General features: G+C 39.4%; 1 gene segment (V, D, J or C); it reads left to right on the plus strand.

The window, feature by feature from the left end:
• Positions 1-1784: 1784 nt before the first annotated feature.
• Positions 1785-24977, plus strand: part of LOC130884669 (T-cell receptor alpha chain V region 2B4-like) — a 31850-nt gene continuing 8657 nt past the window's right edge. Inside the window, 2 exon segments of the V gene segment in view lie at positions 1785-1833; positions 2029-2447. Coding sequence covers positions 1785-1833; positions 2029-2447 — 468 coding nt within the window.

Below are 24977 nucleotides of genomic sequence, written 5' to 3' on the forward strand. Positions count from 1 at the left end.
ATGCTATTGACCAAACAGTATTGTAATTAATGCAGAGTCCTGTGTGATTATTTTGTATCTAAGTGGCAAAAAATGAATGGGTGGCCTCCCCCAACATACACCCACTCGCATGGATGTGTTCACACATACATGCACACGAAAACAAGCACACACATAATACATACAAAAATAAATGTATGAATAAATAGACAAATACATAAAGAAAATGTAGCCAGGCTGTGAGCTCAAGTTATATATTGTATTTCATATTTAAAGGATGATGTGGAATTTCCCTCTGTATGCTGTGAATATGATTTATTATGATTGGTTAATAAAGAAACTTTTTTGGCCTATGGCAGGGCAGAATAGAGGTAGATGGGAAAACTAAACTGAATGCAGGGAGGAAAAAGGCAGAGTCATTCAGACGCCATGTAAACACCCAAGGAGCAAGATGTGAGTTAATAAACCTCGAGCCTTGTGGTAAAATATAAAATAATAAAAATGGGTTAATTTAAGATGTTAGGTAATAAGATACCTGAACTAATAGACCAAAGAGTATGTAATTGATATTAAGCCTCAGACTGGTTATTTTATATGCAGCTTCTGGAACAGGCAAGCGGAGAAATTTTGGTCTGGGCCCACCAGCAGGTCAGAGAATATTTGTAACTACATCTGGCACCCAATGTTCGGCAATGTGCATCCTCATAAAACCTAAGGAAGCTTAAAAAGAGGGCTTTTAGAACCACAAAAACAGGAGCCAATGGGTGTTGCGGGAGGTCCTTCCGCTCCTCCAGCCACAATTTTTCAGATAGGCTCTGTTTGTGACCTGAAAGCAGAGGTGTGGCCTCAGTAAAGATGACTTCCTGGTTGTAGGAACTACTCTGGCTCTTTCAGGAGGTTCAGCTACAGAGGACTGAAATGGGGTTTGTGGGTAGAGTGCACAAGCTGCTTAATCGTTACATAGACCTGCTGCATCCCTGGAAATGGGGTGGTTAACATGGCTCACACAAGCTGTCGGTGAACATACCTCTGTCATACTGGACGGGATGGAGCCAAAAGACAAAGCCACTTAGCATTTTAAATACTCTCCTTGTCAGAAAATGATTTCAAAAATATACTAAAGACAAATTCAGACAAAAAAAACCTCTAAATGGGTCACAATGTGTTTGATAAATATTCATAGGCTTGAAAAAGAGAGGATAAGAGATAGTGGCTCTTATAGATAAATGAAGGTATTTTATTTTTAACAGATTTTTTAATTATAGAAAGTTTTTATTAAACTGATGAAGGAACAATATAGGGATGTATAGGCTTATACAGAGAAGAGATAAAGAACATAAACTTTTATTTGATTGTGAGAGGTTCTTCAGAAATATTACAATAAAGTGACTAGTGAAATAACTTTCATTTGCTGAAAATAAGTCACTATTTGGTGAAAATGTTTAAATAAGGACACACATACATAAACTTGAGCAAAGTCTCAAACTTCTCATCTGACTATCTTGTTGTAATAGTTCACACTTAAATTACTTTTTGACTCTAAGGTGAATCCACCAGATGGCAGCATCTTCTTAGAGACCCAGATGCAATTTCTCACATGGTCCTTTGTGTCTGTGTGTTGTGGGGGTGGTGAGAGGGAAGAGAAGGGCATCTGAGATAGCAGTGAAAACTATGACCTTCTTTCTTATTGGATGAACAGCATGGGGTTTTTCTTTTTTTATGCAACTTACAGCAGAAGAATTCGAACTTCCTAAGTGCCAGTCCTTTTGTTATGGTTGAAGTGTGAATCTTCAGTGAAAACAAGGATGCATCTCCTAAGTGTTTTGCTAGTGGTACTCTGGCTTCAACTGATGGGTGAGTTTGACCATTCCTATGGGCACATAAAAATACAATATGTGAGGCTATAACCTTCACATGTTTTAGGATGGAGAGTAGAAATATTCTCCTGCTGAAAAAAAGTAGGTGGGAGGCCCATGGAAAAGCCATTCTTGGGTGTCTGCATCCATATGCATTCAGTCCTGTTTATCTGACCTTTGTCTTTCTGCACAGGGGTGAGGAGCCAGCAGAAGGTGCAGCAGAACCCAGAATTCCTCAGTGTCTCAGATGGTTCCATGGCCTCTCTCAACTGCACTTTCAGTGATAGTACTTCTCAGTCCTTCTGGTGGTACAGACAGAATCCTGGGAAAGAACCCAAGGCTCTGATGTCCATCTTCTCCGATGGTGAAAAGAAAAAAGGCAGATTCACAGTTCAGCTCAATAAATCCAGCCTGCTTGTTTCCTTGAACATCAGAGACTCCCAACCCAGTGACTCGGCTATCTACCTCTGTGCAGTGAGCACACAGTGCTCCCCAGTACACCTGCAGCCTACACCCAAACCTACAGGGCCCCCAGCAAAGGCTGAGCTAGAGTACAGAGAACAAGGTGGAGAAATTTTGATTATTCTCCTTCTATCCCATATGAAATGGAAGGTAAGAGCCACAGGAGGGTTGGTTTAACTTACATGGAAAATACTTTATTATCCTGGCAATGAATGTAACACATATTGGTGTGGCTCAAATATTTTCCACTTTATTTTAATTGAAAAAAATACATTATATTTCAATTAAGATTTAACATCCATGATTTCTTTTCAGATCCTCTGCACCTCCACATAACAACATCACACCTACTTTCTCTTTTTTTTTTTTCCTACTTTCTCTTTTATTGCTCTCTTTAGCACACAAATGGGCAAAATTAAAGAAACAAAAAACAAAAGAAAGAAAACACAAGAAATACACATACAGAGGTATATTGTTGTTAGGGTTCAAGGAGGAAGGAACAGTACCTTGGCGTATTGGATGCAGGGAATTCCACAAAGTCATACCATGATATAGGACTCACAAAAGAGAGATTTACTGTGGTGGGGAGGGGGTAAACAGAGGGTGCCTCTGACCAAGGGTGGAAGGGGAAAGGAGGACAGACTGTGAAGGCCCTGGCTCTTTATAAAGTGTATAGTGTGTTTGCATAGGGGGAATATGTGACCATAGTGGAAATGTGTTAATGAAGGTGAACTTGGGGAGCGTGGAGTTTTCCAACACACATTAAAACAAAATCTGTGAAAACAGAAATCTGGAAATAATATATAAGCAGTCCAGTAATATCAAAACAAAAAATATAAAATAAATTTATACAAAAGTACCAGTGAGTTACTTGTGTTGGCCATCTATTGCTAGGAATGGAACATGTCTTTGACTATGGTTTGTAAATGTAGTGAGACACTATTGGAAAAAACTAATTTTTCCTTCACAAGCACATGTCCATTGGAAATATCTTCTTTTTCATTATTTTTTTTATTTTTACTTAAAAATTTCCACCTCCTCCCCTCCTCCCATTTCCCTTCCCCTCCCCCATGAACCTTCCCCCATTTTCCTCCCCCATCCCCTTCCCCCTCTCTCTCCAGTCCTAAGAGCAGTCAGGGTTCCCTGCCCTGTGGGAAGTCCAAGGTCCTCCCCCTCCATCCAGGTCTAAAAGGGTGAGCATCCAAACAGACTAGGCTTCCACAATGCCAGTACATGCAGTAGGATCAAAACCCAGTGCCATTGTCCTTGGCTTCTCAGTCAGCCCTCCTTGTCTGACATGTTCAGAGAGTCCGGTTTGATCACATGCTCCATCAGTCCCAGTCCAGCTTGCTTTGGTGAGCTCCGGTTAGATCAGCCCCACCATCTCAGGGGGTGGGCGCACCCCTCACGGTCCTGAATTCCTTGCTCATGTTCTCCCTCCTTCTGCTCCTCATTTGGGCCTTGGGAGCTCAGTCCAATGCTCCAGTGTGGGTCTCTGTCTTTAGCTTCATCCATCCCCAGATGAAGGGTCTATGGTGATATGCAAGATATTCATCAGTATGACTATAGGATAGGGCCATTTCAGGCTCCCTCTCCTCAGCTGTCCAAGGATCTAGCTAGGGATATCTCCATGGACACCTGGGGACACCTCTAGAGTCCAGTCTCTTGCCAACCCTAAAATGGCTCCCTTAATTAAGATATATACTTCCCTGCCCTTGTATCCACCCTTCCTCCATCCCAACCGTCCCATTTCCCCAAGATTTCCCTATCCCCCTTCTTACTTTTTTCTCCCCATATCCTGTTACCCCCCTACCCCCCAAGTTTCCAATTTTTGCCTGGCAATATTGTCTCCTTCCAATATCCAGGAGGATAACTATATATTTTTCTTTGGGTTCACCTTCTTATTTAGCTTCTCTAGGATCATGGATTATATGCTCAATGTCCTTTATTTATGGCTAGAATCTGCTTATGAGTGAGTACATACCATATTCATCTTTTTGGGTCTGGGTTACCTCACTCAGGATAGTGTTTTCTATTTCCATCCATTTGCATGCAAAATTCAAGATGTCATTGTTTTTTACCACTGAGTAATACTCTAATGTGTACATATTCCACAATTTCTTTATCCATTCTTCCATTGAGGGACATCTAGGTTGTTTCCAAGTTCTTGCTATTACAAATAATGCTGCTATGAACATAGTTGAACAAATGCTTTTTTAGTATGATAGAGCATCTCTTGGGTATTTCACCAAGAGTGGTATTGCTGAATCCTGGGGTAGGTTGATCCTGAATTTCCTAAGAAACCGCCACACTGATTTCCAAAGTGATTGCACAAGTTTGCATTCTCACCAGCAATTGATGAGTGTTCCCCTTACTCCACATCCTCTCCAGCAGAGGCTATCATTGGTGATTTTAATTTTAGCCATTCTGACAGGTGTAAGATGGTGTCTCAAAGTTGTTTTGATTTGCATTTCCCTGATCGCTAAGGAGGTTGAGCATGACCTTAAGTGTCTTTTGGCCATTTGAACTTCTTCTGTTGAGAAATCTCTGTTCAGTTCATTGGGTTAATTAGCATTTTAAGGTCTAGTTTCTTGAGTTCTTTATATATTTTGGAAATCAGACCTTTGTCTGTTGCAGGGTTGGTGAAGATCTTCTCCCAGTCAGTAGGTTGCCTTTTGTCTTAATGACAGTGTTCTTTGTTTTACAAAAGCTTCTCAGTTTTAGGAGATCCGATTTATTCAATGTTGTCCTTATTGTCTGTGCTACTGGGATTATATGTAGGAAGTGGTCTCCTGTGCCCATGTGTTGTAGACTACTTCCCACTTTCTCTTCTATTAGGTTCATTGTGTTCAGACTGATATTGAGGTCTTTAATTCATTTGGACTTGAGTTTTGCTCATGGTGATAGATATGGATCTATTTTCATTCTTTTACAGGTTGACATCCAGTTACGCCAGTACCATTTGTTGAAGATGCTTTCTTTCTTCCATTGTATACTTTTAGCTCCTTTGTCAAAAATGAGGTGTTCATAGGTTTGTGGGTTCAAATCTGGGTCTTCTATTTGATTCCATTGTTCAACATCTCTGTTTTTGTGCCAATACCAAGCTGTTTTCATTACTGTAGCTCTGCAATAGAGTTTGAAGTCAGGGATGGTAATGCCTCTGCTAGTCACTTTATTTTTTAGGATTGTTTTGGCTATCCTGGATTTTTTTTTCCATATAAAGTTGATTATTGTTCTCTCAAGGTCTGTAAAAAATTTGTTGGGATTTTGATGGGGATTGCATTGAATCTATAGATTGCTTTTGGTAAAATTGCCATTTTTACTGTGTTGATCCTCCCAATCCAAGAGCAAGGGAGATCCTTCCATTTTCTGGTGTCCTCTTCAATTTCTTTCTTAAGATTTAAAGTTCTTGTCAAATAAATCTTTCACTTCCTTGGTTAGAGTTACCCCAAAATATTTTATGCTATTTGTGGCTATCGTGAAAGGTGATGCTTCTCTGATTTCCCTTTCTGCTTCTTTATCCTTTGTGTATAGAAGGGCAACTGATTTTTTGGAGTTGATCTTGTATCCAGCCACATCACTAAAGGTGTTTATCAGCTGTAGGAGTTCTTTGGTAGAGTTTTTGGGCTCGCTTATCATATCATCTGCAAATAACTAAAGTTCGACTTCTTCCTTTCCAATTCGAATCCCCTTGATCTCCTTATGTTGTCTTATTGCTATTGCTAGAACTTCAAGCACTATATTGAAGAGGTATGGAGAGAGTGGACAGCCTTGTCTTGTTCCTGATTTTAGTGGGATGACTTTGAGTTTCTCTCCATTTAATTTGGTGTTAGCTGTCGACTTGCTGTATATTGCTTTTATTATATTTAGGAATGAACCTTGCATCCGTAGTCTCTCCAAGACCTTTATCATAAAGGGGTGTTGAATTTTGTCAAATGCTTTCTAAGCCTCTAAAGAAATGATCTTATGGTTTTTTTTCCTTCTGTTTATTTATATGGTGGATTACACTGATAGATTTTTGTATGTTGAACCAGCCCTGCCTCTATGGGATGAAGCCTACTTGATCATAATGTATAATTTTTTGGATGTGTTCTTGGATTCGGTTTGCCTGTATTTTATTGAGAATTTTTGTATCGATGTTCATGAGTGAGATTGGTCTGTAATTCTCTTTCTTGGTTAAGTCTTTGTGTGGTTTTGGTATCAGGGTGACTGTAGCTTCATAAAAGGAGTTTGGCAAAGACTCTTCTGTTTCTATTTTGTGAAATACATTAAGGAGTATAGGTATTAGCTCTTCTTGGAAGTTCTGGTAGAATTCTGCATTGAAACCATCTGGTCCAGGGCTTTTTTTGGTAGGGAGGTTTCTGATGACAGCTTCCAATTCCTTGCGACTTACAAGTCTATTTAAACTGTTCACCTGGTCTTGATTTAATTTTGGTATATGGTACTTATCTAAAACAGTGTCCATTTCTTTCACATTTTTTCAATTTTTTTGGCATACAGGCTTTTGTAGTAAGATCTAATGATTCTCTGAATTGGAAATATCTTCTTAGTTAGGGATGGGAATCTGTGTCCACTTCCCTTTCTCAACATTGGAACCATGTTGACTGAGGTTTTTGTCCCACAGTCCCACAGTCATTCAGTTCCAAAAAAATACACAGAGGCCTACATTAATTATAAACTGATTGGCCTTTTATCTCAGGCTTCTTATTAACTCTTATAACTTATATTAGCCCATAATTCTTGTCTGTGTTAGCCACGAGGCTTGGTACCTTTTTCAGCAAGGCAGTCACATTTTGCTTCCTCTGTGTCTGGCATCTTCCAGGTTTGGGTGACGACTTCAGACTGAAAATTCCCTCTTCCCAGAATTCTCATTACCCCACCTATTCTTCTTGTGTGGTCACCCCTCCTATACTTCCTGCCTGGCTATTGGCCAATCAGTGTTTATTTAAAATACAAGTGACAGGGTACAGACCATTGTTCCCCAGCAGAACCATATCTGGCTTGAACCTGTGCAGACTCTAAACATGCTATCACAATCTCCATGAGTTCATGCATAAATAAGTTCTGGTGTCATCCACCACTTATGGCTCTTATACTCTTTTCACCTCTTCTTTCATAAGGTACCCTGTGTACCGATGGACATGATTTGATGAAGATCTCTCATTTATGACTAAGCATTCCAAAATCTCTCACTCTGAACATTGTCCAGCTGTGGGTCTCTGTATTAGTTCCCATGCACAACAAGAGGAAGTTTCTGTGGTGAGTGAGATATGGATTCTTGGGAATAGCAGAATGTCATTAGGAGTCATTTCATTGCTATGTTCCTTTATCAAATTGGTTCTCAACCTGTGAGTCATATATCCTTTGTGGACCAAATTACCCTTTTACAAGGCTTGCATAACACCATCAGAAAACATAAATATTTACATTGTGATTCACAGCAAAAAAAAATCACAGTTATGAAGTAGCAGTGAAAATAAAATTTTTGTTGGAGGTCATCACAACATGAGGGACTGTATTAAAGGGCTGCAGCATTAAGAAACTTGAGAACCACTGCTTTACCAGAATAACAGTATTTGGTTTTCCCCTTGGCCCATGGCCTATCTGACCTAAGGTTCACTGAAGGAGCAGTGTCTGACATGGGTTTCATCTAATGGAGTGGGCCTTAATTCCAGAGTCCACTAGAAATTAAGATCATGTTTGGTTACTCCCACAACTTTAGTGCCACTATTGCACCAGTATACCATGTAGACAATGGGTTTATAGCTGGGTTAGTGGTTATTTTTCTCTTCTAGTAGTATTCAGAGTGCCTGCCAGTATCATGAACACTAACTAACTAGAGATGAAGGCTCTATTTAGACAACTGCTCAACTTCTTCATGTTCAATAAAATATGTAGTCGTCTTCAGCATTGGGGTCTTGCTATCATTTTGTGTAGAGAAACTGATTGCTTTGGCAATAGCCAAAAGTATTTGGGGGTTTCTATGGGGCCCCTTTGTTCAACAACTCATCTAGATGCAACCTATTTCTAGTACTAGAGGCTTTACTTGGTGATGAAAAATGTGTAGCTATAGTGTTGTTTCTCTCCTTTTTAGTGACTGCATTTAGATTTCTTTTGTATATGCATGCCTTTTAAGAAGCTTATACAATAGGTTCCCATAGGACTCTTCAATTGGCCCTAGGAATAGTTGTCCCCACCTATATTCCCTCCCTTAGCCATGTCTTTCATTTCCCTCCCCTTTTAATTCTCCCATTCCAATTCCCACCCCATATCTCCATAACTGTATGTTCTAATTCTCCTTTTTTGGAAGATCTTCCCTATATATTAGCCCCTTACTTTATATCTAACATCTGGTTATATGAATTATATCAAAAGCTTAAGAGCTAATAGTCACACATGAGAAAATATATCCAATATTTGTCTTTACTTCACTCAGGATAATTTTTCTACTTCCATACATTTAGCTACAAATTTAATAATTTCATTGCTTTTTAAGAACTGAATAATGTTCCACTGTGTAAATGTACCACATTTTCATTATCCACACATCTGTTGATGTTGACATCTAGGCTGTTTCGAGTTTTTGACCATTATGACAACACCAGCTCTGAACTTATGTTAAGATATAAACAAGCTTCCCTATAGTAGGATATATACTACTTGAGCAAGAGTGGGATAGCCAGATCGTGAGTTAGATTTGTTCCCAGCTTCCTGAAGAACCAGCACACTGATTTCCAACATGACTAAAAATGTCTGTACTTCTACCAGCAATGGATGCTTATCCTCCATAACTTGTATCCTTGCCAGCATGCACTATCAATTGTTTCTTCAGTTCCTTTCTTCAATGTCCTATATATTCATCATATAAAAATTTTATGTACTTGTTTAAGGCTATCACAGGATAGTTTATTTTTTATTTTTGAGGTTAATGTAAAAGGTACCATTTCCTTGATTTCTTTATCAATCCATTTGCCATTTGTATACAGAAAACATTCTGAATTTTTGTGTTAATTTTGTATCTTACTGCTTTGCTTGTGGAGCTCTTAGGGTCCTTTTCAAGTAAAGGTACTTGGATATCTTTTTTGATATTATTTGGACCTCCTTGGTATCCTTCTGTTGTCTTGTTGCTCTAGCTAAGGCTTAAGTATAGTGATATTGAATAAGTACAAACAGCATGAAATATCTTTGTCTTGTTCCTGATTTTAGTAGAAATGTTTCGAGTTTTTCTCTTTTATGTTGATATTGCCAATAGGCTTGTGGTAAACAACCTTGATTGTGTTGCAGTAGGTCCCTTGTATCCCTATCTTCTCTAGAACTTTCATCATGGAGTATTGGATTTTGTCAAAGGCCTTTTCTGAGTCAAATGAAATAACCATGTGGTTTTTGTCTTCTAGTTTCTGTATGTGATTATGTTTATTGATTCTTGTATGTTGAACCATTACTGAATTTGTTGGATAAAAGCCTACTCGATCATGATGCAACCCTTTAATACAGATCCTTATATTTTGGAGATCCTGCAACCATAAAATTAATTTCATTGGTACTTCCTAAGTATAATTTTGCTAATGTTACCAAACACAATGCAAATATCTGAAATTCAGATTATCTGATATGCAACCCCTTGGGAAAATGTTGTTCTACTTTAAAGGTTTGTGACTCACAGGTTAAAAAATGCTCCTCTAGATGAAGCCTGACACTTCCAGTAACACCACTCTGCTCTTTAAGTAAACCAAACTGGAAAATAAAGTTGTTCTATTTTCTCCATAAATGGAACACAGAGGGTCTATGTGTCTTTTTGTACGAGATCACCGCTCTTCTCTTCTGGAACTCCAAGTTTCAGGTTTTGCTGCATTGGCTGTAGCACTGGTAGACACAATGGGGCTTCTTTCTTCCTCTGGAACTGCTCCTTATTTTCCCTCTGTGATGGCACTTTCAGAATAGCTTTCACAAATTATCCAGAAATACTCTCATTACCTTCTATAATTTTTTTAATTTCAAAAGATGTTCTCATCTCCCATTCCCTCCCCTTTATCACCCCTAAAAGCATATTTCTGTATGAGTCAGCAAAGAAAAAATTTTAAGATAAAATCTACACAGCAAAGCATAGAATTATTATCTATCCATCCAGACCTCAGCAGTGCAATCTCCCTCCCCTGCTGCTTCCCCACTATGCCCCTTCTGTGACCTTGCTCTGTGTGGTCTGAAACCTGCTTGAAAACCATGGCAATTCGTGTGTCTATAAACAGACTGCTGTGCAGCTCACACCACTAACAGAGTCCCACTCTTGTCTTTGATGCCCTACACACTCAGTGTACTCTTGAGGTTTTTCATCCCACTTCCTAATTCAATGTTGAAAATGGGAGCGGCGGGGCTGCTTCCCACCGCCACCCAGCTAGCTTTACCTGAAATAATTACACGGAAACTGTATTCTTTTGAACACTGCCTAGCCCATTAGTTCCAGCCTCTTATGGCTAGCTCTTACATATTGATCTAACCCATTTCTAATATTCTGTGTAGCACCATGAGCTGGCTTACCGGGAAAGATCTTAACCTGCATCTGTCTCGAGTGGGAGAATCATGGCAACTCACTGACTTGGCTTCTTTCTTCCAGCATTCTGTTCTGTTTACTCCGCCTAATTTTCTGTCCTATCAGGGCCAAGCAGTTTTCTTTATTAATTAACCAATGAAAGCAACAGATAAATGCAAGACCCACCTCCATCAATTCAACACATGGCATACTACACAGGGGTCACTTGCGTCTTTTATCAGTTTTCCTCTAAGGAAAAGGATAGCTTTCTATTAATAATTTTCCTTATTCATTAAGGACCTTTTAATTTTTTGCCATTATCAAGTTGTGGGGTTGGTATGGGTGTGAATTATGTGTGAGTGGGTATGGATGTGTGACCACAACAAGTGTGGTCAGAGCACAGCTTTCCTTCCCGAGTGGTACCTTGGGATGATCAAGGCATCACACTTACATAGCAGGGCCTTTCCTCCAGCGAGCTGTTTCACTAGTCCTACTTGAGAACATCTTTAAGCAACCGTGGTTTCCTTCTACAAGCATTTAGTAACTGTCTATATGAAGAACATGAAAATTACTCCCTGGTCAGATCACTGTAGCTGGCTGAACAAGCATGCCTGCAGTTGCATTAATGGCACCATTAGGTAGATGAGCATACATAGGCTTCAGGTTGTATCTGATCAGCAGATGTCTGAGTCCATCCCCAGGACCACAGATGTTCGCCATGGCAAGTGTTCCTCTAGTACTTTCAATGTCAGTGGAAATCACCTGATTCTATGCAGTGGGTTGTTCATTTTCTTCATCTTCGTCTTTTCTAATGACGTTCAAAGTGAATTGAATTAAGTAAACAATTGTGATTGGATTATTTGTTAATTTTCATGTAAGTTAAATAATTATCTGGATAGCTCATCTGTGAATCTTTAGTGTTACAGTACTAGAAGCCTAAAGACCATCAACCCTCCTTCTTTCTTCTCTCTAATTTAGTAACTTATTTGATTCTTTCCTTCTCTCCAGTAAATTATGATAATGTTGCAATGAAGAACAAACTTAAAAATTGCACCAATACAGACTTTAGTCCCCATGTTTCTGGAATTGTGTGGGTAGATGGCGGGAGTGTGACAGGAGTTATCAACTTACCAGCAGAAGTAAAAAAGAACAGTGAGCCTTCTATCGTCATGAATTGAGCTTTAGTGGAGAGCAGCTGAGTCCTCTCAAGTAGACACTGAACAACCAAGTTCATGCTAGTGTGGTGAACTCAGTGCTTGCCTCAGAAACCAACCTATTGGCTGTATTTGGCTTTCTGTAGACAAGTTTTACAAAACTGAAGTGTTTTGAGATACTGAGTTTTTCTTTTTGACCAAAGAATAACAAGAAGGTTTTTTCTTTTATTTATTATTTTATTAGCACATTAGTTTTATGTGTTATTAAGGTTCATTGAGGTGATTTCATATATGTAGATAGTAGGCACTGGTAAGATATCATTGCCCTGATACAAACACCCAACACAAAGCCTTCTAGGACTTTAGCAACTTTTAGATGTTTCCACAGGAATCATTTTTAACATCAATCAGAAGAATATGGATATTTGTTTATTGTCGGGCAATCTGTCTCTTCTAACTTTTATTTTTGCTGAAAATTATTAAATTTTGTTCATCTTTTGGTTGAAACTAGTCCTCTTGACCACACATCTACTCTGAATAGAGAAGCATAAACATGGTGTGTGTGTGTGTCTCCCTTTGGCATGCCAATTTTATCTTCTCTAGTATATATCGAGAAGTAGGATAAACATTGGTTCTGCTTTTGGTTCTCTGAAGCATTTCACACTCTCTCCAAGGTGACTCTATTTATATTCCTCCCCATGAGCATTCCTGAATCCCTTTACATGCATCTTCATCAGCACTTACATCTTTGACATGGGGAGTTATGTGGTGTCTAACCGTGGCTTGTTTTACATTCCACCAACAATTAATGACAGTGAACATTCCTCATGTGCTTCTTGGTTATTTGTGTTTTACATTCCACCAACAATTAATGACAGTGAACATTCCTCATGTGCTTCTTGGTTATTTGTGTATCTTCTCTATTCTGTTCAGATCATCTGTCTTTCATCAATTAACTTCATTTTATGGTTTTCAAATTAACCCTTGACAGAAAAATAATTGGAAAATAATTTCTTCTATCTATAGGTTTTCTCTTTATTTACAGATTATTTTATTTCTATCTCCATTGTTTTTAATTTGATATAATCTCATTCTTCGTTTTTTGCATGAAATCATATTTCAGATTCCCTGGATGACTAACTTATAACATAACATCCTCCTTGATTTAGTGATTTTTTTTTCAGTAAAGTTTTAAGCAAACTAAGGACAAGAGGGACAATAACATTCCACAAATCCATGCATCACAAATGTTTCTGTTGGTGAAGTTTTCGAAACAGCGTGAGTATGACTAAGTTATGGCCTACAACAGAGACAATGCTAAGGTATCTTCAATAATAATGTCACTATTGTCTTCCTGTTGATGTAGTGTCATGTCCATTGTTTGTATTCAGTATATGCAATCAAATAAACACAAGTACCAATAAACAGACAGGTATTTTGCAGAAGTGTTTATCTTGCTTACTACAATAGCCAGATTTTTTTTTTTTTTGCAAACAACATAAAGTATCAAATGTTCAGGAGAAGTCTCTTGGTATTAGTGTAAGCAAACAAGGACAAGAAAACAAAAACACACTAAGCTTCAGCCAGTAACTCCTACTTGGGGCTGGCTACTTGTTGGAGTAACATTGACTGAAGGTGGCCAAGATGTTCTGTTCCTTGGTTTCACTGTGACAGCCCCTCAGACTTCAGGATGCCCTCTTAAATTAGAAGTGAAAAAAAAAAAAAAAGGCTGTGAGTTTCTCTAGGAGGAACCCTAGAGTCTTTAGCTACAGCTATTTTACACTGTGGCTCCTAGTGACATGGTCTATTTCCAGCCAGTTGACAGTGTTGGAATCTGTGTCTCCTCTCTAACTGCTTCCGTGTTCTTTTCCACTCTCACTGCTGCCGCACTGTGTAGTCTGATCTGTCTAAAGAGGACTCTGTGCTTTGTGTTCTTACTTTGGCGCAAGATTGTCACATTGAATGCTATGTGTTAAGGCTTAGGATGCCACCTTTTTATAGGGCACAAAATACATACATTGTTGCCATAATACAACATTCAAACTACCTCTCAAGAATAAGGACGTTAAGTTCAGTAGTGGAATTATAAAGTGATGTTCAGAATGCCTGCCCCCTGGTGGGCGTGCAGGGCATGGTCTCCTGATGGAAGATCCTAGAATACGACAGGTGCTACCCCTGGGATTAGGTTACAGTTCATAAGAAAGACAACACAATTCTGCATAAGTAATTACTTCTAATCAGTCTGACACACGATGACTTTGACTTTGAGTTTATTGAAATGATTATCTGTAGCAGGTCATCTAAGCTTGTTATTTTCTTGAGGGATTTTTACAATTGATTTGGCCCAGTACTCCCTAGCTGACTCTTCTTACAACAACACATTTGTCATGTTTGCTGTGGAGAGAATAAGGAAATGTGGTCTTTATTCCTCACAGCATCCATCCAACTGTGCAGTCATGGTGCCGTTTGATTATGTCATTCAGATTTTAGCAGTGAAGTAGCATGTGACTTTCTGTGGTTTCTAACAGTTTCCTTTAAAATATGTAAAGGGTAAATGTCTCAAACTAAAACATTTTGTGTCCACTTTTGCTTATATCTTTATACTCTTATTTTTATAAAATTGACAAATTTCATGACTTAGAAAGCATGGGTCTTTCTTTGTATATGATTATCAAGCTTTGAAGGTCAATCCTAGAAAGGCAGGAAAGATGGTGTGAAAAATCAACACATTCAGACTGTGAAATTGTATTTCTGTTTGGCCCGTAGGGGGCACTGCTCTCTAACAGGAAAGGACTTAGATGCAGATTAGATCAAAGACAATAAAACTTAATTTATCCACTATTTTAATACTGGTTTTGACTGAACATAGATTAGGTAATGACAGAAAGAATCTCAGACACAGGGCTATTGCCAAGACAGACAATAGTTCAGTCAGGGTTGCTGTGGAGAAGGTTTCTAAATCTCACTGTCTACCTCTCCACTCCCTAGGCTGTATTTACTTCCCAGGAATCTCCAGGCATTAGTGAGCTGCTTCTTGTTCTCCTCCATGACCTTGCTGTGCATCCTGAGGCTCAGAGCAGCCCTGCTGCTCACTGTCACTCTGCTTCAGAGCCTCATCCCCAGAAAGAACACTGTGCTGTTTCACTCTGACCAGAGACCTCCTTTCAGCTGTAGCACTGTTGCTACAGGAGGATGCAGAGCCCAGTTGGTGCCCCAGCCTGATGGCTGCATCTGTGCATCTGCAGCAGCTGCTCTGGGGCTGAGGGGCAGCTACTCACCTCTTGTCCTCAGGGTCCTCACCTGCATATGCAACACACTCAGCTGACTCCAGTGCCTCCTGAAGCTCACACCGGGAAGCCAGCCTGTCTCAGGCATGAAGAGCTTTCAGACAGAGTGCAGAAGGATGGAAATTCCTTCCACCTGAAGATCCTCTGAAGATGAGACTGAAGGAGCTGGGTGCTCCTCTGTCCTGAGTCACATGTGCAGAGCTGGACATAAACCACTTGAAATGTGCAGAGTAAGAGACCAGGGTCCCAGCCTCAGACACTCAGGGAGTTGGTGGTTTCTGTGAAGGCAACAGTAAAGAAAGTAGAATCTTGGCAAGTGCTACATTCCTATGGGATAGATCTGAGCTGCCATGGATTTGTTTCTCATCTTGCAAAGGAAAGATCTTATTCCAGAAGGACAGCATTTTTACCCAAGTCAAAATCCTTCCTCAATCATCCTCAGGATTCTCTTCAAACAGGAGGACATTAGTTGCTTTAAGACCATTTGGGACAGTGATGGGCTGAGATGGTGTAAAGTTGGGGCTGGATTTTTTTTTTTTTTTGAGGAGATGTATGTTTACTTTTCATTGCAAGTCTCATTTCTCAAGCAGTAAACTTTATGATGAATCCTTTAAAATGTATTCCTCATTGTTATGAACTCGAGTGCATTGTCCATTGCATTCACCATATGCAAAAGCACAGCAGCTCCGCTGTCCCTATCACTCGGCATGCAGCACAACTACCTTAACTTCTTCAATCCACTTCCTTCTTATGTGGTCATTTAACAATCAAACAAATTTATCCCAAACCTTTGTTATAATTGGAATGTCTATTAAAATAAACATTACCTTTGTATGAATTAAATGATAGCCTCAGAGTACCCAAAATGTTTCAGTGTCATCTTAAGAAAAAGAAGTTAAAAAACACTCCCTTTGGTTTAATTTGAGACCAAGCCTGGATTTGAATTCTGTTTCTCCTTTACCATGACTTCCATAGTTCTATGTCTGCATTTGTCTGTTGTCTATGTCTAAATCTGTGTCTCCCTGAATGCTCTCTTGTGTTGTTTGTTTCCATATCTGTGTAGGTTTGTTTCCAACAAAAGACTCTGATATATATTTATTGAATAGCACAGAAATCATCACATGGGAAAGGAATGGGGGGAGTTTACATAAATCTTTAACAAAGTTGTACAAAAGAATAAGTCATTGACTCCAGATGACACCAAATGGTTCAGATAATAAGCAAACAACCATTACTAAACACTCTATATAATGTCTTTAACATTTGTGGCAGGTATTTATTATTGTTGTTTTTTTATTTTATTACTTTAAAAAATACCAGTCCAAATTCCCACTTCCTCCCCTCTTCCCACTCCCCTCTCACTCCCTCCACACACCCTTCCCCCCACGAAGACACCCTGCCCCGTGGAAAGTCCAAGGCCCTCCCCACTACATCCAGGTTGAGCAAGGTATACATCCAAAGAGAATAGGGTCTCAAAAGGCCAGTAGAAACAAATTCCAGTGCCATTGTCATTGGGCCCTCAGTCTGCCCCAACTGTCAACCACATTCAGAAGGACTAGTTTGGTCTCATTCTCATTTACTCCCAGTCCAGTTGGAGTTGGTGAGCTCCCATTAGCTCAGGCAAATTGTCTCAGTGGGTGAACCCTTCATGGTCTTGACTTACTTGCTCATACTATCCCTCCTTCCACTCTTCAACTGGACCTTGGGAGCTCAGTCCATTGCTCCAATGTGGGTCTCTGCCTCTGTTTCCATCTGTTGTTGGATGTTCTATGGTGATATTTAAGATAATCATCAGTCTGATTACAGGGCAAGGCCATTTCAGGCACCCTCTTCTCCATTGCTTAGGGTCTTAGCTGGGGTCATCCTTGTAGATTTCTGGGAATGTTTTTAGAGCCAGGTAAGCCCAAATGGTTCCCTCAATCAAAATATCCTTTTCCTTGCTCTCACATCTGTCCTTCCTCCATCTCAACTATCCCATTCCTTCAAGCTCTCCCCAACCCTCCCCTTCTCCCCTCCTCTTCTATTGTATGGAGAGTGGGGGCCCTTGTTCAGGCTGCCCAGCTATCTTACACTCAAAATAACCACACAGAAACTGTATTAATTAAAACACTGCTTGGCCATTAGCATTAGTCTTCTATTGGCTAACTCTCACATCTTGATTTAACTCATTTCTATTAATCTGTGTTTACCATGAGGTTGTGGCTTACCAGGAAAGATTTAGCATGTCTGACCTGAAATCTCCATGGTGGATCTCTGACTCTGCTTTTTTCCTCCTAGAATTCAGTTCTGTCTTCTCCACCTACCTAAGTTCTTCCCTATCACCAGGCCCAAAGCAGTTTCTTTATTAACCGATGAAAGCAACACAAATGCAGAAGGACCTCCTACACCACTCTTCCCCTTCTCTCCTTGCTTCTACCCCCTGCCCCAATGCTCCCAAATTTTGTCAGTCAATCTTTTCTGCTTCCAGTTTTCAGGTGGATCTATATGTTTTTCTTTGGGTTCAACTTATTACTTAGCTTCTCTAGGATCATGAACTATAGGCTCAATGTCCTTTGTTTATGGCTAGTATCCTCTAATGAGAGAGTACATACCATATTCATATTTTTGGGCCTGGGTTATCTTACTCAGGATAGTGTTTTCTAATTCTATTCATTAGCATGCAAAATTCAAGATGTCATTGTTTTTTATCACTGAGTAGTACTCTAATGTGTAGATGTGTGGCAGATATTCTATAAGATTGATAAACCTATGTTTGCTGTTTCTAGCAATTACTACCATAACATATGCAAGAAATATGCAGAATTTAGGATTAAGTCTATACATTGACTTAGGTTATATAACTTGATTGCAGTGGAACCCACAGCAAGCAAGGTTGGTCGTTGCACCGTTCTTTTAAAAGAAGGTTAAATAAACAGGCTGAGTATACTCTGGGAGAGCAGCCTGAAGTCTTAGGGAACCCTAAGTCATGTTAATAATTATTTTCTGAGGTCCAACAAAATTTCTCTTCCCTTAGAGTGTATGAGATAATTTTATAATGATGTATTTGGCATAAAACATATTTTATATATTCCAAGATTAGGAAATCATTAAAAAACAGTTAGATGATTTTTACTTTACATGATTGGAGGGCCTCTCTCTTTACTTAACAAAGGTTCTTTTCAGGCTGGGGGAGTGTTTTGAGACAGTGTAACCATGACTTTCCTGAAACTCACTTTGCAGACCAGGCTGGCCTCAAACTCTCAGTGCTCCACCTGCCTCTGCCTCCCGAGTGCTGGGATTAAAGATATGTGCCACCACAGCACGGCCAATAAAGATTCTTTACTCAGAACATTCAACTGTTTCATGGCATGATTGTTTAGTTGTTCCTTTTTAAAAATGTTCTCCACTCACTTGATATACAGTTGGGATATTTTCTCATTAAGAGGAAATACATCCTCTTTTTCCTCAAAGTTCACCCACACTACCTATCAATTCAGGGTCGTCTCAAAATATGCCACAGCCCTCCCCACTGTACTCCACCCAGACTCTCAGCCAGGTCTGGTTTGGGAAGATCTTCAGGCTCAGAAGACTGGGAGGGAACACAGCAGTGTTTGACCTGACCGACTTCCTGGGTGGAGATGATTGGCGAAGGAGGTGGGACACTTTAACAGCCATTCTGACACCACAGTCTAGGTGTTGGTTACTTGCTTCTGTTTTCATTATCCAGACAAGCACCATGAAGAAGCTGCTGTGCTCTCTGCTGGGGCTGCTGTGCACACAGGTTTGCTGTGAGTCTGGCTGTCCACATTCAGGGAACAGAGAGGATTCGATTGAGCACATGGAGGGGTGGGAAAGCAGCTCAGGAATTCTGTGGAGCTCCCACTTTTTCAAAGAACATGGGGGTGTGTTCAGAGTTTTAAAGACACTACATTAATCAGCATCTGTCTCTCTTTCTCTGTTTCTATTCAGGGGTGAAAGGGCAACAAGTGAAGCAGAGTCCTGTGTCTTTGATTCTAAAGGAAGGAGAGAATGCAGAGATACAGTGCAACTTTTCCACCAATATATACCAAATGCAGTGGTTTTATCAAAGTCCTGGGGGACACCTCATCAGTCTATTTTCCAATCCTTCTGGAACAAAACAGAGTGGAAGACTGAACTCCACAACAGTCAGTAAGGAACGTCGGAGCTTTTTGCACATTTCCTCTTCGCAGACCACAGACTCAGGCACTTATTTCTGTGCTGTGGATCCACAGTGCTCCCCACACACCTGCAGCCAGCACACAAATCTTCAGTTGAGTAGGTGTGGCCATCCCCTGTCATAAGACATTAGAATTCCACTATAGAACATCTGCTTGACTTAATATCCCTTTTTGGTATAGTCAGAGTTTTGAGTTTTAACCTCAGGTAAACTTTGGGCCGTGTAAGTTAAGGATTTAGGTCCTTAAATTCCCCTATACACTTCTTCCGGGTGCATAAATGTCCACCTTAGAAGTAACAGAGAAGCTGAAGGGAGGACTGAACCAATGTCAGGCAACCTGCTGTGAACAGGGCTGGGGTTATGATGAGAAAAGGAACTGCAGCAACAGCAAGACCATCAATATATAGAAGATTCATAATGTACCGAGAGCTGGATGCTCTTGCTTTCTTTCTGTTGCTGTGATAAAGCTGTCTGAGAAAAAGCAACTTAGAAGGTGGAAGTATTTATTTAGTTTTCACTTCCAGTTTATAGTTCATCATTGGTGGTTATTCAGTCAGTAACTCAAACAAGAGATTCAAACAAAAACCCTGAGGAAACTATTGCTAACTCTCTCACAGGCTCACACTTATCTAGCTTCCTAATAAGACCCAGGTCACTTTCCCACAGAATGGTGCCACCCACAGTGCACTGGTCTCCATTCAATTCATCAGTTAAAAAAATGGTGCTTGGTGTTTTAGTGCACTTTTATTGAATTTATAGAAGATGTTGAAAATATTGAAAGTATTTAATCTTCTAATTTATTATTTTAAGTTACCTTTTCAAATACTTAATTTTACTCATAATTGCTTTGAAGTTTTTCCAGACAGAGATCTTAATATCTTTAAGAAAATAAAGAGAACACCAACTATGGGAAAATGTTCAAACATATATCTTGTTCAAATAGGCTTAAAGGTAATGTCTAAAAAGTCTTACAATTCAGTAAAAGAAAATGAATGACTCATTCTAAAATGAACCAAATGAGCAGACCCTGTGCAAAGGAATGAGTATGTGGTAAGGACAATTGATTAGGATGTAGTTAGTGACTGTGCTGGATTAGTAAGTGGTGGTTGTAGGCTCTCCTCCATGATCCATGACTTTACGAGCAGATGGAGGCATTGTAGAAAATACAATGAGTAGCAATGCAGAGTAGTGGAGTCTCATTACAGATGGGTCTACAATATAACTATTGTACTTAAGAATCTGGAAACACTGGAGAAGAGGGGAGAAAATATGATAAGAGCCAGAGGATCAGGGAGTTGGCTCTGAATTTGTGTCTCCTGAGCATGTCAGAAGCTACACTCATGAAGACTCACCAACATTATTATCTAAACATGAGCTGAAAAAGGATAACAATAGACATGTTAAGGTTCATATAGAAAGGACAGAAAGCATCAGTTCCAGCTCATGAGCTCCTGGAAGCTAGGCAGTGCTGATAGTGGGAGGCATAGTTATTCCCAGAGAAGAGTGTACCAATTGATTATCTAATACTTACTGGTCACGCCTGAAAACATGCATACAAGTAACAGTATTTAAGTTTGCAGGTCTTATTTATACTTGTAAATAAATATGTTTTTTATATATTTGCATGTGTAACAACCATTAAAGAGAGAAGAGGTTATAAGGTTTAAAGAGATCAAAGAGAGAAAGATAGGAAGTTTTGGAAGGAAGGATTGATATGACTACATTATAATTGAAAAAAATGATAAAATTGAGTGAAAGAAAAATAAACTTTATGGTTTAATAATTGGCATGTCTACAGTCTATGTAGGGGTCAATAAAATATAACTTATGTGAAATCCAAACATTTGCCTATTTTATAATCTTCATTGTAAATAATCAGCATTGCTATTTCTTTTTGTCTTATGAATGGTTTCTCTCATTCTCCAAAATGAAGTAGTTTAGGTACAACAGAATGATAGAAAATCATGAGAATGCATGGAGAAAAGACTGGAAGGGGGAAGAGAGAAAACAATGCTATAGATGATCTCAATATAAACACAATCAATTCCATATCAAAAATATTGCACCAGAGAAAGATTTGATGCCTTTCTTTCTTCAGGATGTAGACTTCTAACCTCAGGACAATGTTGAATGTGAAGAGCTTCTTATTTGTCCTTGGAGAAACAGTGCTGCTTCAGAGCAGATGAAGGTGTGGCTCCTCCTCATACTTCTCAATAATCTATATATGATTGCTTAATGAAGTAAATTATCTCCTATGTTGCTTACATTTCAGTATAAAATAAATGCATATATCTGTCTAGACTTTATTTACCTATATGTTATCTGTTTACCCTGCGTCCATAGTTTTGACAAATAAGAATTTGCAAGTGAACCCCATGAAGATGCTTTCTGTCCTTGAAGGCCTAGGCCACATTAACTTCTCTATTGTACATTTCTAAGGTTGTCAGCCACACTTGCGTCAATATCCAGTCAAATTTATATAACTTGTGCCTAGAATTATGTTAGATGTTCTGTTCACATCTCAAGATAGTTCAATCTTCTCCTCCATCAGAATCTTCTCTGGCTGGATCAGGAATCAGTGTCTACACCCTTTTCTTCATTGTCTTGACTAGACACACAGGTGTTCTCTGTAGGCTTCAGTTTTCTGTTCTTGAGTGATGGTTTTCAGAATGAAGATTAGAACAGTCTGTGTCATGAAAGACACCTGAGCACTGTTCACACAGTAGGAGTTAGGCACTCAACACTCAGAACTGCAGCCTTGTTTGACTTTTTCAGTCCTCAATCATTTGACATTTTAATATCAAATAAAATCTTGAGAAATAAGAAGCCTGTTCATTTTAAAGCACCTGTTCTTTTTGGTAGTATCAGAGATCTCCACCAGTAACTGTGAGCATTTTTGTCTGGCATCTCTTGGCTATTCATGAACTTATTGTGTTTTCACCGAGAAGCCCTCTGAGTCCTCAGAATGACTCTTAAAATATTATAGTGCTGCGTGGTGTGTGATGAAAATAAAGAAATCCAACACTAACTCAAAATAGGGTATATTAAGGTCTTTCGTTTTTAAAAGGGAACTCATGGATCACAAAGAGGAAGTAAGAAGGGGGTCCAACATCTAGGTGTGACTGAGAGAAAGAAGGGAAAATGCAGGACCAAATATTTTTGGTATCCAAAGACATGCCTCAATGCGGTCCAGCCTCTCAACAGTCATTGGCTGAAGGAGGTTCCTTATCACTTTCCCCTTTTGTCTAAATAAGAGAGTTCCAAACCTAATGCAAAACTATATACAATAAGAACAGATATCAAGTATAAAATTTAGAATTACAACCAGCTTAGACAATAACAAGCAACGGACATATGCTAAATATTTCAATAATCATTCTATCCTAAGTAGTCTAAGTCTTGTCTTAGAAATGGCTTAACTAAATCATAAGAGGAAAGTAACCACAACTATCTAATCTAATCTTCAGCCTCATTGAAGGCCCGATAAAGGAGATAATATTACTTGAGTAGGCAGGAAGTGTAATTAAGCAGTTTCCAAATAGTGCAGTAAGTGACAGAGACAACTGGCTTCCTGGACAATCACACAAGTTTTATTTGCAATGTTGAAGGAACCAACTTTGGCTAAGGCCTAGAGTAACTGACAGACCATTTTCAGAGGCAGGAAAAAATTTCAAACTGTCTTACACCATCTTGACAAGGTATGGCAGTCTTTTATCTTATATCCTGCTTTTCGATTCCAGATGACATGCATTTTGTCAGTGATCAAAGCATGGGCAGTTCCTTGCCCCAAGGCCAGTTTTGCCAAGAAGAAAACAAGCTCCAAGTGTCTTTGGTGCTCAACATTTTCTCAGTAATAGATCACTGTTGCCAGGAACAATTGTGTCTCACATCAACAGAAACCTAGATTACTTAAATGGCATATTCTACAGTTCTTCACAGTGGTTGAAGATTACCTATCCATGTAGGATACAATCTCTGTGTATCTAAAGAACCTGATTAGTATTACTATAAGTATGACAAGTATGAATGGCTATTTACCTACAAAAGTTAATACCTATATAACTTAAACATTAAGACTTCATATTAGATTATTAACCAATTTTTGATGGAGGATTTACTTTCATTTAATAAAGAAACTGCCTTGGCCCATTTATAGGCCAGCCCTTAGGTGGGTGGAGTAAACAGACAGAATGCTGGGAGAAAGAAGCCGAGTGAGCGAGTCGCCATGATTCTCCCACTCCAGACAGACACAGGTTAAGATCTTTCCTGGTAAGCCAGCTCGTGGTACTACACAGAATATTAGAAATGGGTTAGATCAATATGTAAGAGCTAGCCAATAAGAGGCTGGAACTAATGGGCCAGGCAGTGATTAAAAGAATACAGTTTCCGTATAATTATTTCGGGGCATAAGCTAGCCATGTGGGCGGCCGGGTGCTGGGGACGCAGCCCTGCCGCTCTTATTACAACAGAGTGGCACCCAACGTGCTAATGAACTCCACATAAAACCTGAGAGGGCTTAAAAAGGATACAGAGAGAATTTAAGACAGATTTTTGCTGTTTGTGGGTTGCGTGCGGCAAAGAAATTGTCCTGACTCAGCAACAGGAAAAAACTGGCTGTTTTAAAATGCCGGCTTTCTGGGCTGTGCCGCCATTACGATCTCTGTCTGGCTCCTGTGGGAGACAGAGCTTTTGAATGGAGCATTTGGAGTAAAATGCTACGATTTGTTTGATGGCAACTAGACTCACTGTGTGCCTAAAAGGAAGTCATTTTGTGCTGCGGCTCAGAGGCACAAACAGCTCCACCACGCTACTGGTGAAATGTGCAAGGATCAGAGGCACGAGCAGCTCCGCCATGTTGGACTGGGCGGGGCAAGCAGGCAGTACCTGTTTTTGACCTAGGAATGTCACAGCTTAGATTCTTAAGCGCTTAGCGACTTAAAAGCACAAAACAAAGTGCTCCTGGATACTAAAAAAATTACAGATTCACAATAGAACTGATTCAGACACTGTTGGATGAATATACGTAGGCTTGAGAGAGAGAAAAAATATATATAAAGAATAAAGTTAATGTCTTAAAAAAAGGGTAAAGTCTTTAAAGAGACAGAGTACAGATAATTATAGGTTAAAAGAAATAAAGAAAAATAAGCCACGTAAAAATGGAAAATTCACAGAGAGTCTGGATTCTTTGTATTATTGTGTTTTCTTTAAAATTTTTGACTGTAAAGGAGCTAAGTGCAGAGAGACATTTCATTATATGGGCTGCCAAACTAAACCAGAATGGATACAAGGGTATTATGATTTCAGAATATGGGTCTAAGGATATGATGCTTTGGAGAGGGTCTTCTTTTGTTTTCACAGAGGATGCGACCCTGTGGATTTCTTCTATCCCAATATGGTATGATAGACCACGCCCTCCTGAAAGGTTACTGTGAACACCCTCAAAAAATTACTTCACTCCACTGCCAACTGAGATGACCCTGGCACACAGGTTATCCCATAAAAGACCTGAATAACAGCGCCCCCATACAGCAGGAA

The sequence above is a fragment of the Chionomys nivalis genome, chromosome 12 (assembly GCF_950005125.1).
Source record: "Chionomys nivalis chromosome 12, mChiNiv1.1, whole genome shotgun sequence".
NCBI lineage: Eukaryota > Metazoa > Chordata > Mammalia > Rodentia > Cricetidae > Chionomys > Chionomys nivalis.